The 12708-nt window shown below is 38.8% G+C and overlaps 1 protein-coding gene across 1 annotated transcript in view; it reads right to left on the bottom strand.

The window, feature by feature from the left end:
* Positions 1 to 12686, bottom strand: part of trip10a (thyroid hormone receptor interactor 10a) — a 20161-nt gene extending 7475 nt beyond the window's left edge. The window contains exons 1-4 of the mRNA XM_073814122.1: positions 12433 to 12686; positions 6199 to 6314; positions 3733 to 3789; positions 2598 to 2745 (exon numbers count right to left, since the gene is read on the bottom strand). Coding sequence (XP_073670223.1) covers positions 2598 to 2745; positions 3733 to 3789; positions 6199 to 6314; positions 12433 to 12456 — 345 coding nt within the window. The 5' untranslated portion in view covers positions 12457 to 12686. The remainder of the gene's footprint in view (positions 1 to 2597; positions 2746 to 3732; positions 3790 to 6198; positions 6315 to 12432) is intronic.
* Between the last annotated feature and the right edge of the window lie 22 nt (positions 12687 to 12708).

Raw genomic sequence — 12708 nt, 5'->3', positions numbered from 1 at the left:
AAATCAAAAAAGGCCATTCTTATTTTAATGTAATAATTTAATAATTTATCTGTGTACTTCATATTTTTTTGTATCAAGTTTCCCCTCATAAACTTTTATCAAAACGTTAACCTCCAAGTCCCCTCAAAATAACTTCTTCCTGTCACGTGTTATGGCACAAGGGAGAGGCTATTGGGGCTCACTGCAGTTGATCGTCCTTATGATTTGTTAGTGATGTCCAACGCTCCAATCAGTTCCCGTTAGACAAATCAAGTCTTGTCAACATTTTTTTCTTTCAATAGAGAAATAAAGACAATCCCAACTTCCGTGTCATGCCCACTTTAAGGTATCATTTATCACAAAAGCTGCATGCCAAAACCATAGACTGTATAAATATGGACGGAGTTTCCATGACATCAACCGTAGGTTTCTGCAGAGCATTTGTGAAGCCCAAAGTTTGTAAAGCCGGCCTTCGTCATCTTATTCCCTAATAACCACAAGAGGTGAAAAGTTGGTAGAGCTGAGGTGCCTGGTTGCTGAAACTACGCCCACCTAGCTCGATGGTAGTGACAACAGCAGCAGCAATCCACCAGTCAAAATAACTTTAAGGCCTAAAATAACTTAACTGCGATGGGGTATATTGAACTCAGCTGTTTGTTATAAAGGGCAAAATTAGTTAAATAGATCAAAAACACATTTTGCACCGGGCTGTAAACATATTTATTTCTGCTGTAAAGGTGGCATTTTAACATGGGGGGTCTGTGGGATTGACTCTCTTTTGGAGCCAGTCTCTAGGGGCAAGTCGATGAATTGCAGTTTAATGGCGCTTTTCCATTGCATGGTACCCCACAGTTTGGTTTGGTTAAGCTTACTTTTGGGTGCTTTTTCACTGGGTGCAGTATGTGGTAACAAATACTTTTTTTAGTACCACACTGGTCGGGGTTCCAAGCGATCTGAGCTGATACCGAAATGTGATACGAAAACACTGTAGATCACTGATTGGTCTGAGAGAAGCGTCATCGCTATCATGTAAAAGATTAGCCTTACCTTTATGCTAGCTTGCGCTGTCTCGAGCAAACATGTTGTTATCTGTGCTCTGCTATAAGTTCCCAAACTCCCTTTTAGCGATGAAAAACATCACAAGTTGAGAATCAGGAACACCATAACAGTTTTTTCCAGACTTGCATTTTGTGGTGAAACATTCGGGACGAGCACGTTCACATATTATGCTTAAATGCAACTTAAATGAGACTCAGCGGAGCATGTTGACGACGCCACGGGTGTTTGAACAAAAACTGTCATGTGAGACAGAGGTAGTGATAAACACGAAGTGCAAACATCTATTTGTGGTGGTCAATTTTAATTTTGCGGTGGACTGAGAAATAAATGAATGTATGGGAATGTCCAATGACGCTTTCTTATATGATGTCACAGCTGTTGGCAGCACAAATATAACGACACGCCTATAATCCTTCCCACTCTGAAGTGTTACTAAAATCAATGAAAAACTAACCAAGCCAAAGTGATGTGAGCTGACCCGACCTGACCCAAACCAAACTGTGGGGTACTATGCGATGGAAAAGCGCCATAATTCACTCCATGTTCAAAAGAGACTGGAAGGTTGCCCCTTGGCCAAAACATAATATTAGGGTTAGAGGTATGTTGAAAATCCCTAAATGGTTCTTTGTTCTTGGGTGGAAAAAAGTAAAGGAAATTGTGCAACGTATACTTTATACAAACAGTCAGATGTCCCCCCAAACTCAAAATAAAATTACACCTGCTCGTTCATGTATTAAAGTTTTCAAAATTCAATCCTATAGATGCGAACCAATGTTAGATGTTTGCCTTTGTAAGTACTACAGCCAATTCAAAAAGACAAACAAGATAAGACAATGTAAGGTTATTTGGGGAGCATGTTTTCATGAAGATAAACACTAGTGTGCTCAACCCAAAACATTCCACAGTGTGGCAGAAACTTAAAGACACTTCCTCCAAAAGAGACTGATGTTACTTTATAATCATGCATACTGTCTCTCCTTTAAATCTCTGGTGTAGCCATGGGCGGTCCGGGGCAACCCGTTGGGCATTCAGGCTCACCCCATCATTGTCTTAAGAAAACAGTCAGTGGCTTAGATATTTTTTTCTAGCCCCAGACAAAAATCTTTATGCTATTTATTTTGTACCGCACTAGAGTCCCATCATCATCTTTAATTCCAACGTTGTGCTGAAGTCAAGAAGGTTAACAACGTTTTACAGCAGCCTCGAATATCTCAATATTAATATCTAATCTCAGTCACTGGACTTGTAATGCCGTATTTTACATCTTAAAAATTCTTTTAATGAACTTAAAACAGGAAAACTGTTGATCTGTTAATTTTTTTGTGTAATAGATAAACTTAAAAGGATGAAGATACATCCCTAGAAACCTTTAAATGTTTGTTTTATAAATCTTCATGACTTTACTAATCTTATGTAATCAATCATTTATCAAAAGTTTCTGGCTATGCTGCTGTTCCACACCCATAATCCAACTCTCAGCGTTCCTCTCTCCCCAGTCATCTGTCCCACAGCGTCCTTTATTTAAAGCTTGGCCCAGTTCTGCTGTTTGACTTTCTTACCATTTTACGTTCCTGTTTGAGTTCCTGCAGGTACTTGGTGAGCTCGATGCAGATGTTCATCATCATGTTCTCAGCGATCAGCTCCCTCTGACCTGCATAGTCATTCAGCTCATTCATGATGTCCAGAAAAGCCTGGTGATTAGAAAACCTGCAAACATGTTATATGGATGAGATCTTACAGATTTAGTTACAAACTTCACCTTAACAAAACCTATGACAAGCCACAGCATCTAAAAATATACACTTTCTATGACATATATACACATATATAGGCTACATAAACTAAAAGTAAATGAAAGAAACAGCATTGCTATTTATTTATTTATTTGGTATCTTTCTTAAATGTCACTGGAAGATATAGTGCATAAATATCAATCCATATAAGGGTAATAAATCACACATCAATTCCAATCCTGGAATCAGATTCTTATGGATCCTTAATATAAAATAAAAATTTCAAATTCTTTTATCTAGAAATAATAAACTATTGTAATACAAATGGTAATCAATGCACTTTTTGCTATAGAAAAAGATAGTATTCACCTGTTAATGTCTTGTAAAAATATATTTTGCATAACCGTTGGCAGTAATTAGGCTAAATGACCATATGGTTTGGTATGCAAATGTTGACTTTAACACACTGGAATCAAAACTGGGAACCAAAAAGAATCAATAAGCAGAATCTGAATAACCCCTCTGACATGACTTTTATGTAAATGAGACCTTGTGAGTAGGAAATAAATAATAATCAATAATACCTTGGCTCAGTTTTCATTAGTCAGATTACATAAATAATACATATTGCAAATGTCATTTAATGTTGTCTGTATTTCTGTGGCTGCTGTCTGATATTCATGACTGACTTTATTAGTTTAGTTTTCCAGAGGGAGAATACATAAAGTCATTTGCAGGTCTGTGCATTTGTTTGCTAAGCTAATGTGCGTTTGTTTGGAGTCAGAAACAATCCCACAGGTATCACTGCTCAGTCGCTGTAGCAACATCAGACACAGCTCACCAGACCAGTGCGATCTGATTCAAGTGACTGGGGATTTGTCAGCTTTCTTTTCTAATATCACATTGTTCAGGCTGAATAGTTACAATGTCCCACAGAAAACATTTTATGAAACGAAATTACCTGCATTCCTGCTCTTCTTTGCTGCCTCGCTTAGGGCTGTATTTCTTGGTTAAATTTCTAGAAATCAGATAAAAAGATTTGGATTTAAAAAATCAGTGGTTCTCATTCACAAAGCATGCGTACGCACAAATTTGTTCGTAAAATGTGCATACAGAAGTTGTATGTAGCCACTTTCTTCCAACCATCCGTGACCCAAACACTATGATCTTGGGCCCCATTTCATGCATTGTTGATGATGGCGTGCAGTTAGCATGGGACCATGGGTTGGTCATTAGCTATGCAGGCCTGTTAACTGTGTGCATTGCACCGGTCACTACTGTTGTAGCTTTTCGTGATTTGTAACCCTGTGGCCCTGTAGTCTCTGTGAATAATGCGTGCGTCTCCCTTCCCCTCTGGAATCACTGAGCATCATACAACACGCAACTGAATGCTGCTGCTCATTCGGGCCATCCATGCAGCACTTTTGATGTGCACGGGAACAACCCACAATTTATGCACTCAAAATCAAAATCCAATAAATCGGCAGCTTTTCCCATTCTGACACCAAACACTCTATTGGTCGATGCACTTGGCCATCATTTGGTTGCCAGGTGGGCTCATTGCTCTAGGCTGGCATGGTCATAATGTAATGGCTCATCAGTATATACAGTATATTCCACTGATGTATAGCCACTTAACCTACAATTACAAAATCTTCTCGGCACAAACGGTTACAAAACCTCAACAAGGACGGTTTGCCCAGGATAAAGGTCTTAAAACCAGTTTGAATCAGCCATACAGGCAAGCAATAATTTACATAAGCAAACATAAGCAATAATTAACCCCGGAGACAAAAATAAGTCTGGATGAACTCGACTGAAATGTCTTTCAAGGCTCCATATCACTTTGACATGCACCTCCAGAGACTTTAATCCCATTGGATAACATTGAAGAAAGACCATTAAGAAACTTGAACAAGTTTCGGTCATTAACATTTTTTTTCACTACATAATTCCTATTTTAATTTGTGTTATTTTGATGACTTTACCACTGTTAGCAAAAAGCAAGAGTGGGTGTGCTTCTCAATATGTGTTTCCTTCTCGTTTCCTTGCTCCTACATCCTATGACCCGGAAACCAATCAAACTTTACAATCTTTTAGCACATCTCAATTCTTTATTTTCACCACCAAGGAGGTGAGGAACAAGGAGTCATGAGCGAGGATACACAATTTCATCCTATGCGGAAGTGTTTTATTGACCGAACCACATGTTTCACAATAAAAAGTCATAGCTTTAGAACAAACAGAAAGTAAGAAAACTATGACAGAGCTACTTTTTAATGAACTACTAAATAGTAAACTGCAGCTGTTCAATGAACTATGCAAACTAATAGGCAAATTATTTTTGCACCTCATGGCGCAAGCAACACCAAGGTCATGGGTTTGAATCGCACATGAAAAATGAAGTGTATAGTCAAAATGCAATTTAGTACAGAGCATTCATGATCATTTCTGTGATTATGTCGAGGACTATAAATAGATAACATTTTGCATTCTTCAAAAACATTTGTAAAAGTCTTATATTCTTAAAGTTTGGTATTAATGGAAAAATATATTGAACGAAAAGTTATTTATTGTTTAAAACTAAAGCATTAAATTAAAATCATTACATAACACTGCTCTACTGTTCGGTGCACCATGTGCCATACATGCAAGAAGCAAAAATATAACATTGTAACATAACTGACCAAATGTTAAACATCTGCACGGCTTCACGTGATGGCTTTCCTTTAATTATCGAACAGTGAAACTGTGGCCACTAAATGCTGTTTGTTTGAAATAGGAGTATGACTATGTCAGTCAATAATATGATGCATGTTGTTAAAACAACAGTTAAGATATTATTGCACACCTTTATTCAGGATATACATTTTATTGAAACGTTAGATTCAAACCCATGTCCTTGGTGTTGCTAATAACATTCTTGACCTCTCCTCATGCAGAAAACCTGTTACATACTTAACTGACCTAGTTAACTATTTGACTAAAAAACATATTGGATGAATGTAAAATGTAAATATAATTATATGCCAGATCTTTCACTATATGTATCCACATCCGCTCAGTCATATGTTTGTCTGCTCCCACTTCCTCTCTCTTTCTCCCTCTCTCTCTCTCTCTCTCTCTCTGAGTTGCAAAATACACACAGACAAGCGTGAGAATCGAGTGAGTGTCAAGGCCTAGTGGTGAGCGAGCCAACTATCATGCGAGTATATGCTTATCCCCTGGTCCAAAGCCAATGGTAACTCTCTGAGGTGCTGTCAAGATCTGTTCTGTCCCAAAAAAGTCACATGACCCATTTATTTCACAATGAGGCACAGCTCTGCACGAACACACGTTGCAGGTCCGCACATGTGAGCACTTACAGACTGTATACACATTCACCTACAGCTGCACAAACTGGAGAGCCCTTGTTAAAATTACTTACCGAAGTTGCTTTGCATAGTTTTGTTCAATCTCTGTCCGTTCCTTCACAAACTTCACATATTTCTCCACCAAGTCCAGGCCAGATTGTGTGTGTTTGTCAATTATGTCGTACTGGTCCTGTAACGAAGAATCAAAATGATCAAAATCAACTTGTCAGTTGGTTGACTCATTGACTAGCCTTAAAAAATACCTTTATGTTGAGGCACGTTTGTGGTCCATCAGACAGCAATCAGGTCATGATCATAGTCTTTAGCATACTTTACGTTAATATTTATGCATTTGGCATGATGCACTTATCCAAAGTGACCGTGCATTCAAGTGCATTCCTTCTTGTATGGGTTTGTGTGGCCCCTGGGATCGAACTCATGCACTGTGTTGCTAACACTCGCTTACAGCTAGTTGACCATCCTGACGTACACATCTCATCTGTGAATGATCCAGCTTGGGTTAATAATACATTTAGGGCAGATGATGTGTTTTTTCACATCTGCCTACACATTACAACCCAGAGATTCCCTGCCTGGCCACAACCCTTGACCCTGAGTAATGTTATCTGTGGGAGGCAGGGGGTTCCTCACGGCTATAAACTCATCCTGTCATGAGCGTTTGAGCAGACAGGACACAGGAAGTGCAAGTCTTCCCTACTTCCTGCTGTATTTCAACAATACTCAAGAAAAATATGAATATCATGTCATTTCCTAGCACATCCAGGAAAAAAAAACACTTACTTAGAGGCTAATTTGTCAAACATTTGTCAGCATTTACACCAAATGTGAAACAGTACTGAAATGAAAGAGAAGACGAGAAGTCTGGTTCGGATGTCTTTTGCCTTTTCCCAGTTCCTTATTTGGTGGAGCAGTTTCAAGTACAGGCCTGAGCGTTTGAGAGTGATGATATCTGGAAATGTCTCCCAGCCCCCCAACCCTACCTCTGTCGGCCTGGACATACACGTGTTTTGAAGTGGTAAAATGGGAGGTGCTTTTGGGATGACATTCCTAACAAGACGGGCCATGTCCCGGACTCCACCTCCTCCTCCTCTCTCCTCAAAATGGAGTCCATTAATATAGGACAAGAAAAGCATTCCCTACCCCCTCACAACCTACCCACTTACAAAAATAAAGCACTTTACAACTTTAAACAAAAGAACTCTTCTCGTGAGGTCGACGATAATTACAAACTTGACACAACTGTTTGTGTGCATCTTCTTGTGATGACAGCAATTATTTGTACGCATAACACATCACATCAGTTTTGTATATTTGTACTGACAGGAATGTCAATGCAGTAAATAAAAGACATTTACGGATCGTAAAACAAAGAATGCTGTTGTTGGGCATTGTGACATTGTTTTTGTAAACTTCTCCACCCCTCCCCCAAATTGCCATTACTGTAAGTCAGGGGTTTTCAAACTATTTTGTCAGCCCAACCCCCCTTGACCTAAACGATTTACTTGAAGTACCCCCCTGAAGTATTTTAATAGCACATTTGCATGTTTAACTTATTTTGATCTGCTTTTAACTTTTTGTCAGTAGTATTTAACATAATTATTATTATTATTAACAATTATTGGACCTTTATCTTGTCATTTTCTTTTATTGGTATATAAAACATATCGGTCTATACAGACCATACATTTTAATAAAAAACGCTAATCTTCTCCCCCCGTTGAAACTATCTCCCTTTACTTTCAGTCATGAGGAATGGCAAGAGGGCAGGGCCCGGGAAAAGTTTGCAATGATTAGCAATTAACAACATGAATGAACCAACTTCCAACGATCCAATCAGTTCTTGATGAACGAATTCCCGGCCTACCTTTTTTTCTCATTTCAGAAGCCGTTACATTTGGATAAATGTCGCGACGGAAAATAAGATAATCGCTACATCCGTTTAATTGTGACTTTAATAAAAAATTATCCTATACGGACACAATGATCTGCATATATTAAATTCAACACAAAAAATACTGTGATGCCTGTAAAAATGTCCTTTACAAAAACCACTGCAATTTGGAGCCGCTCCTTTATATTTTTATGTGTTATCATAATGCCACAAAGCAAAAATCCCAGTAAATTTATAAATGAACTTTCCTTTGTAACCCCATTCACACTAAGGATGGGGATTTTATCTTATTTCTTCATTTTGATTAATCCATAGGTCTGAAGAACGAGTACTCGATTAACTGGGGAAATCAAAGGGGCGGGGCATACACGTCATGGTGAAAGTGAAAATATTTTTATTAAAAAAACTCAAATAAAACTTAATTTTGAAGAAACTATGACAGAACAATGAACACATAGTAGATTATTAATGAATTAAATGTTTTTTAACAAAAACCTCTTACAGGAATAGCTGCGTGATGAAGTGAAACTAAAGGGTTAATAAGTACAAACCGAAGCGCTTTCTATATGACGCACTCTACATAATATTAAGCGTTTATGCAATATACATGTATTATACAACGTGCATCTATCTGCAAAAAATGCAAGACTTCAACTAAGTTTTAAACTAAGTTATGTACAGAAAGTTTTACTCCTGTTGTGGATGTGCACCATAAACATTTACATTTACATTTATTCATTTAGCTGACGCTTTTATCCAAAGCGACTTACAATTGCTATATGAGGTCGCACGCCTCTGGAGCAACTAGGGGTTAAGTGTCTTGCTCATGTACACAATGGTGAGTCACAGTGGATTCGAACCCAGGTCTCTCACACCAAAGGTGTGTGTCTTATCCACTGCGCCATCACCACCCAATATAAACAGTGCGCTTATAATCACGTGGAGTCGAAGCAAAAGCTTCATAAAATTAAGCAGCTTTAAGTCTTTTGCTATAATTTTAGCGATTAGCTATGTCATGACTCATGTTGTCCTCTCACCTGTTCTCAGTCAAGAAGTAATGCTCATATCAATCTCTGGTATCTCTTGACATTTGATGTTTAAATAGGAGATGATAACCCATTGAACCTTTGACGGCGCTGTACGTTTTGCACCTGACTGACTGTATTTCCGAAAATCACGGCATCCATTTAAACTATAGTGCATCAGTGATGTGAGGTGTGGCTGGCTTCATAGGATCGGCAAGATTAACGGGTTGCCGCGCATTGCGTGGATCGGCGGGTTGCCTCGTGGCGGGTGCGCGGAGTTATCCGTTTGTTTTTGAATTATGCCTGGTAATATTATGTCATACGGCGGTCTGCGTAGCACAACACGACGTCAAACACGCATCTCCAGACCCAGTCTTTACTACCACATGCGCTTGTAACGCTAACCAGACATCCATATGCCGCCATAACCACAATAAATAAATAAATCCACATGATCATCGTTTTCGTGATCAAACATCGATGCCACATTCGAGTATTCGAGCAATCAAGTACTCGTGCCCATCCCTAATTCACACAGCACTTTGGTCCCAGAAAATTTCCGTAAAATTGGTAGAGAGACAAATGTGTCAGTAAATGTTTTGGTGTTCGCTCCCATAAAGAGTAACATTGCCGTTACATACACGGAAAGCAGTGTGTGTGAACAAGATGCAGAAACAGTGCAGTAAGAGGCGTGCCGTAGCGAGGACACGTGTGTCATCCCATCAAGAAGTTAGTTACGGTTCAGCTCTTTGACACAGTGATTTAAACGCAGACCCACATTCACATCTAGAAATGTCTGCAAACTGGAATGAAACAGAGATCAGGGAACTTGTCACTATCCGCGCTGAAGCAGAGATCATTCACCACCATGACAGAACAGCGCATCACACGGTCTTTATAATCTTGTCATTAACTAAAATGCATGCTCTTGTTTTCTCAAGAGAGAAATCACGGATAATTAGCAAACTTCAGATGATGTGGAAAAAAATATGTCACATGTATTAATGGGATCTTTACGGTACGTGTGTAAATGCACATACAGATTCCGATAAATCATTGGTAGTGTGAACGAACAAAAAAATCAAAACAATCCCGGACAAATCCCGGATGCATTTTCCATGTATTTTACGTAATCTCTTGGTGAAAAGGGCTTATGAAAAATATTTTGGGTGTGGGACTCAGTAGGGGACTGAGTCCAGGGAATGAATTTCAAACTTTATACATAAAATAGTTGGATTTTCTACATTAATGGTTTAAAAATATAACAGTTGTCCCCACCTAAAGTGTACATAGTGATTATCTGCCATTTCCATCACTGAATATTACACACAGACATTTCTTTACTGTCTACTGATCACTCCTGTATAGCCCAGAGGTATAACATTGCCTTTGCACTGCAAGTCCCTTTGGATAAAATGCATGAATGGAAATGTAATGCAAATGTTTCAGTGAGTCATCCTGAATGTAGCTATGAAACAACATCAGCAGCAGAGAGTTTAGCATGGATTCACACATCAACTGCTATCTTTACGATCTTAAAACTAGCAGAGATCCCCTTTGAAAACAACCATTCATGCTATTAAAACAAGCCTAGGCAAAATTTACACCAGGGTCACTCTTATCTGTAGCATTGTATTCGGTCAAGTCTTGACCTTTCCTTGTACTTCAAGACTCTATTGACTCCTCCTTCACATAGTGCACTGCAAACCTATAATCCCAGCACAGAGCGACAGTCCACAGTAACATACCACTGTCCTTCATCACGCAATAAAAACTTAATAAGGAGCCCGCTGTGCTGTTTCTTGAAACATGCAGAAAGAATTTATAGCAATAAACACACAAATCAGCCACCCTTTTTCTTACCGAGCGAGTGGCTGAGGCAGAAAGAAACCTAGCAAAGAGCTGCCAAAAATAGCTTATGAATTAACAGCAAGGGAGTGGACAGATCTCTTAGTCAAGCCACGGAAATGTCATTTAGTGTCTAACCCAACCAAGACCAATCAGGTTAGACGTTGCTTAGAGTGACGGTAATCCTAGGTTTATCAGATCATCCTCGCCCTTTCCCTTCGCTTACACGTCGTCCAAATCATTCAAAACTTTTAACCACAGACATGTGTACCCGCTAACTAAAAAACAGAAGCTGACACGAATCCACTTTAACTTTCACTTCTCTCTCTAGTATAAAGCTGAAACCCATGTGATGGCATTTCCCCGGTAACAAAAAAAGACAAGAACATAAATAAGATGGCAAAAAAGTTTTTACGAAAAAGAGTGAAGCAGAACACCAAAATAAACACAGAGAAGTGGACTAGATGGTGTGTATTTAATAAATTAGGCCAAAACTAATGAGGCTGGTGCAATGGCCGAGATGATGTAAAGGGGACAGGGCACGGAGGCCTAAGGGGAGTAACAGCAATGAGGTCACTCACTTCTGCGTAAGGCTACATGCATGCGGAGATGTCAGTAAAATCTGTCTGGGGAAAAATATGGGAAGTTTCGTACAAGGGACATGACAGAGATGAGGAAACGGGAACTCTAATGCATGCCATTGATGATGCTGCACCAGGACGAGATCCTAAAACTAATGTTAGATGATGTTTCAATCTAACGGTATTGTATAGCATTGCGTTAGCAGCATAAAAGTTCACAGGTTTAAACTCAGGGAACACACTATAAAAATGTATTATGTCTATGAATAAAAGCACAAATCTTTCACCAAATAAAATGTGCCAATCAATAAGTTTTGGTTAACAACTCGATTTCATCAGGTATTTTTACAAACAATCAAATAAACAGGACTTATAACTTTTTATTAATAGCAAACAAGTAGGTGGTCCTGGGAGAAGCTATCCTGTACAAGCAGGTAAACAAGGGCATTATTAAAATGCCTCCAGCTTGAGTCGTGCTGTGACATTGACTAAGTCGTGTAAAGTTTAGTGTAAACATTATAGAGTCACTAACTCGTCTACAGAAAAGTGAAATAGTACTGTACTTTAAATAATAATGTTTATAACATCTCGCGATAACAAGAAAACGACTGTAAGTTGGATGAAAATTGGGGCAGCCATGGTTAAATTAACACAGCACTGTTGTTGTTTGTTGTGGTTGCAATGACTTTAACATCACGGTAACGCACATATTTGCGTTTATTTAAGATAATTAATCGAGATATACTTGCAACTGACAACTTTAACATGATAAATGACGTTTATCAAACCGCGAAAAGGTCTTGTGCGGTTTTATCATGTTGTACGCTATTTGCCATAAAGTAACATTTTCGCGCGCATATATTTAGCTAAAAAGTTCATCAACCTTATTTAATAAAGTCGCAAAGTTAGATATAACATAAAACAGTGAGATAATTTACTTACCCAAAGCTCAGTGCCCCAATCCATGTTCGGCTTCTCTTATCGCTAACACTGAACTTATCCCAAATCACGAGAGTAACAGATGTTTAAATCATCAAATATAGCGAGTTCACATTTCCTTTGTTCACATTCCGGGATGAGTAACGTTATACAACAGTCATCTAGTATGAGCAACTTTATTTGGCTGGCACGGATAATTTTTTGTCGCAGAGCGAGCGGGATCAACTGGATCGCGCTGCCGCGTCACTCCCAGATCTCTAATTCTTAAAGGAGCCGCCG

Source organism: Paramisgurnus dabryanus, chromosome 3 (assembly GCF_030506205.2).
Source record: "Paramisgurnus dabryanus chromosome 3, PD_genome_1.1, whole genome shotgun sequence".
Classification (NCBI taxonomy): Eukaryota; Metazoa; Chordata; class Actinopteri; order Cypriniformes; family Cobitidae; genus Paramisgurnus; species Paramisgurnus dabryanus.
The sequence above is the reverse complement of the archived record's forward strand: the minus strand, read 5'-3'. Positions and strand labels throughout refer to the sequence as shown.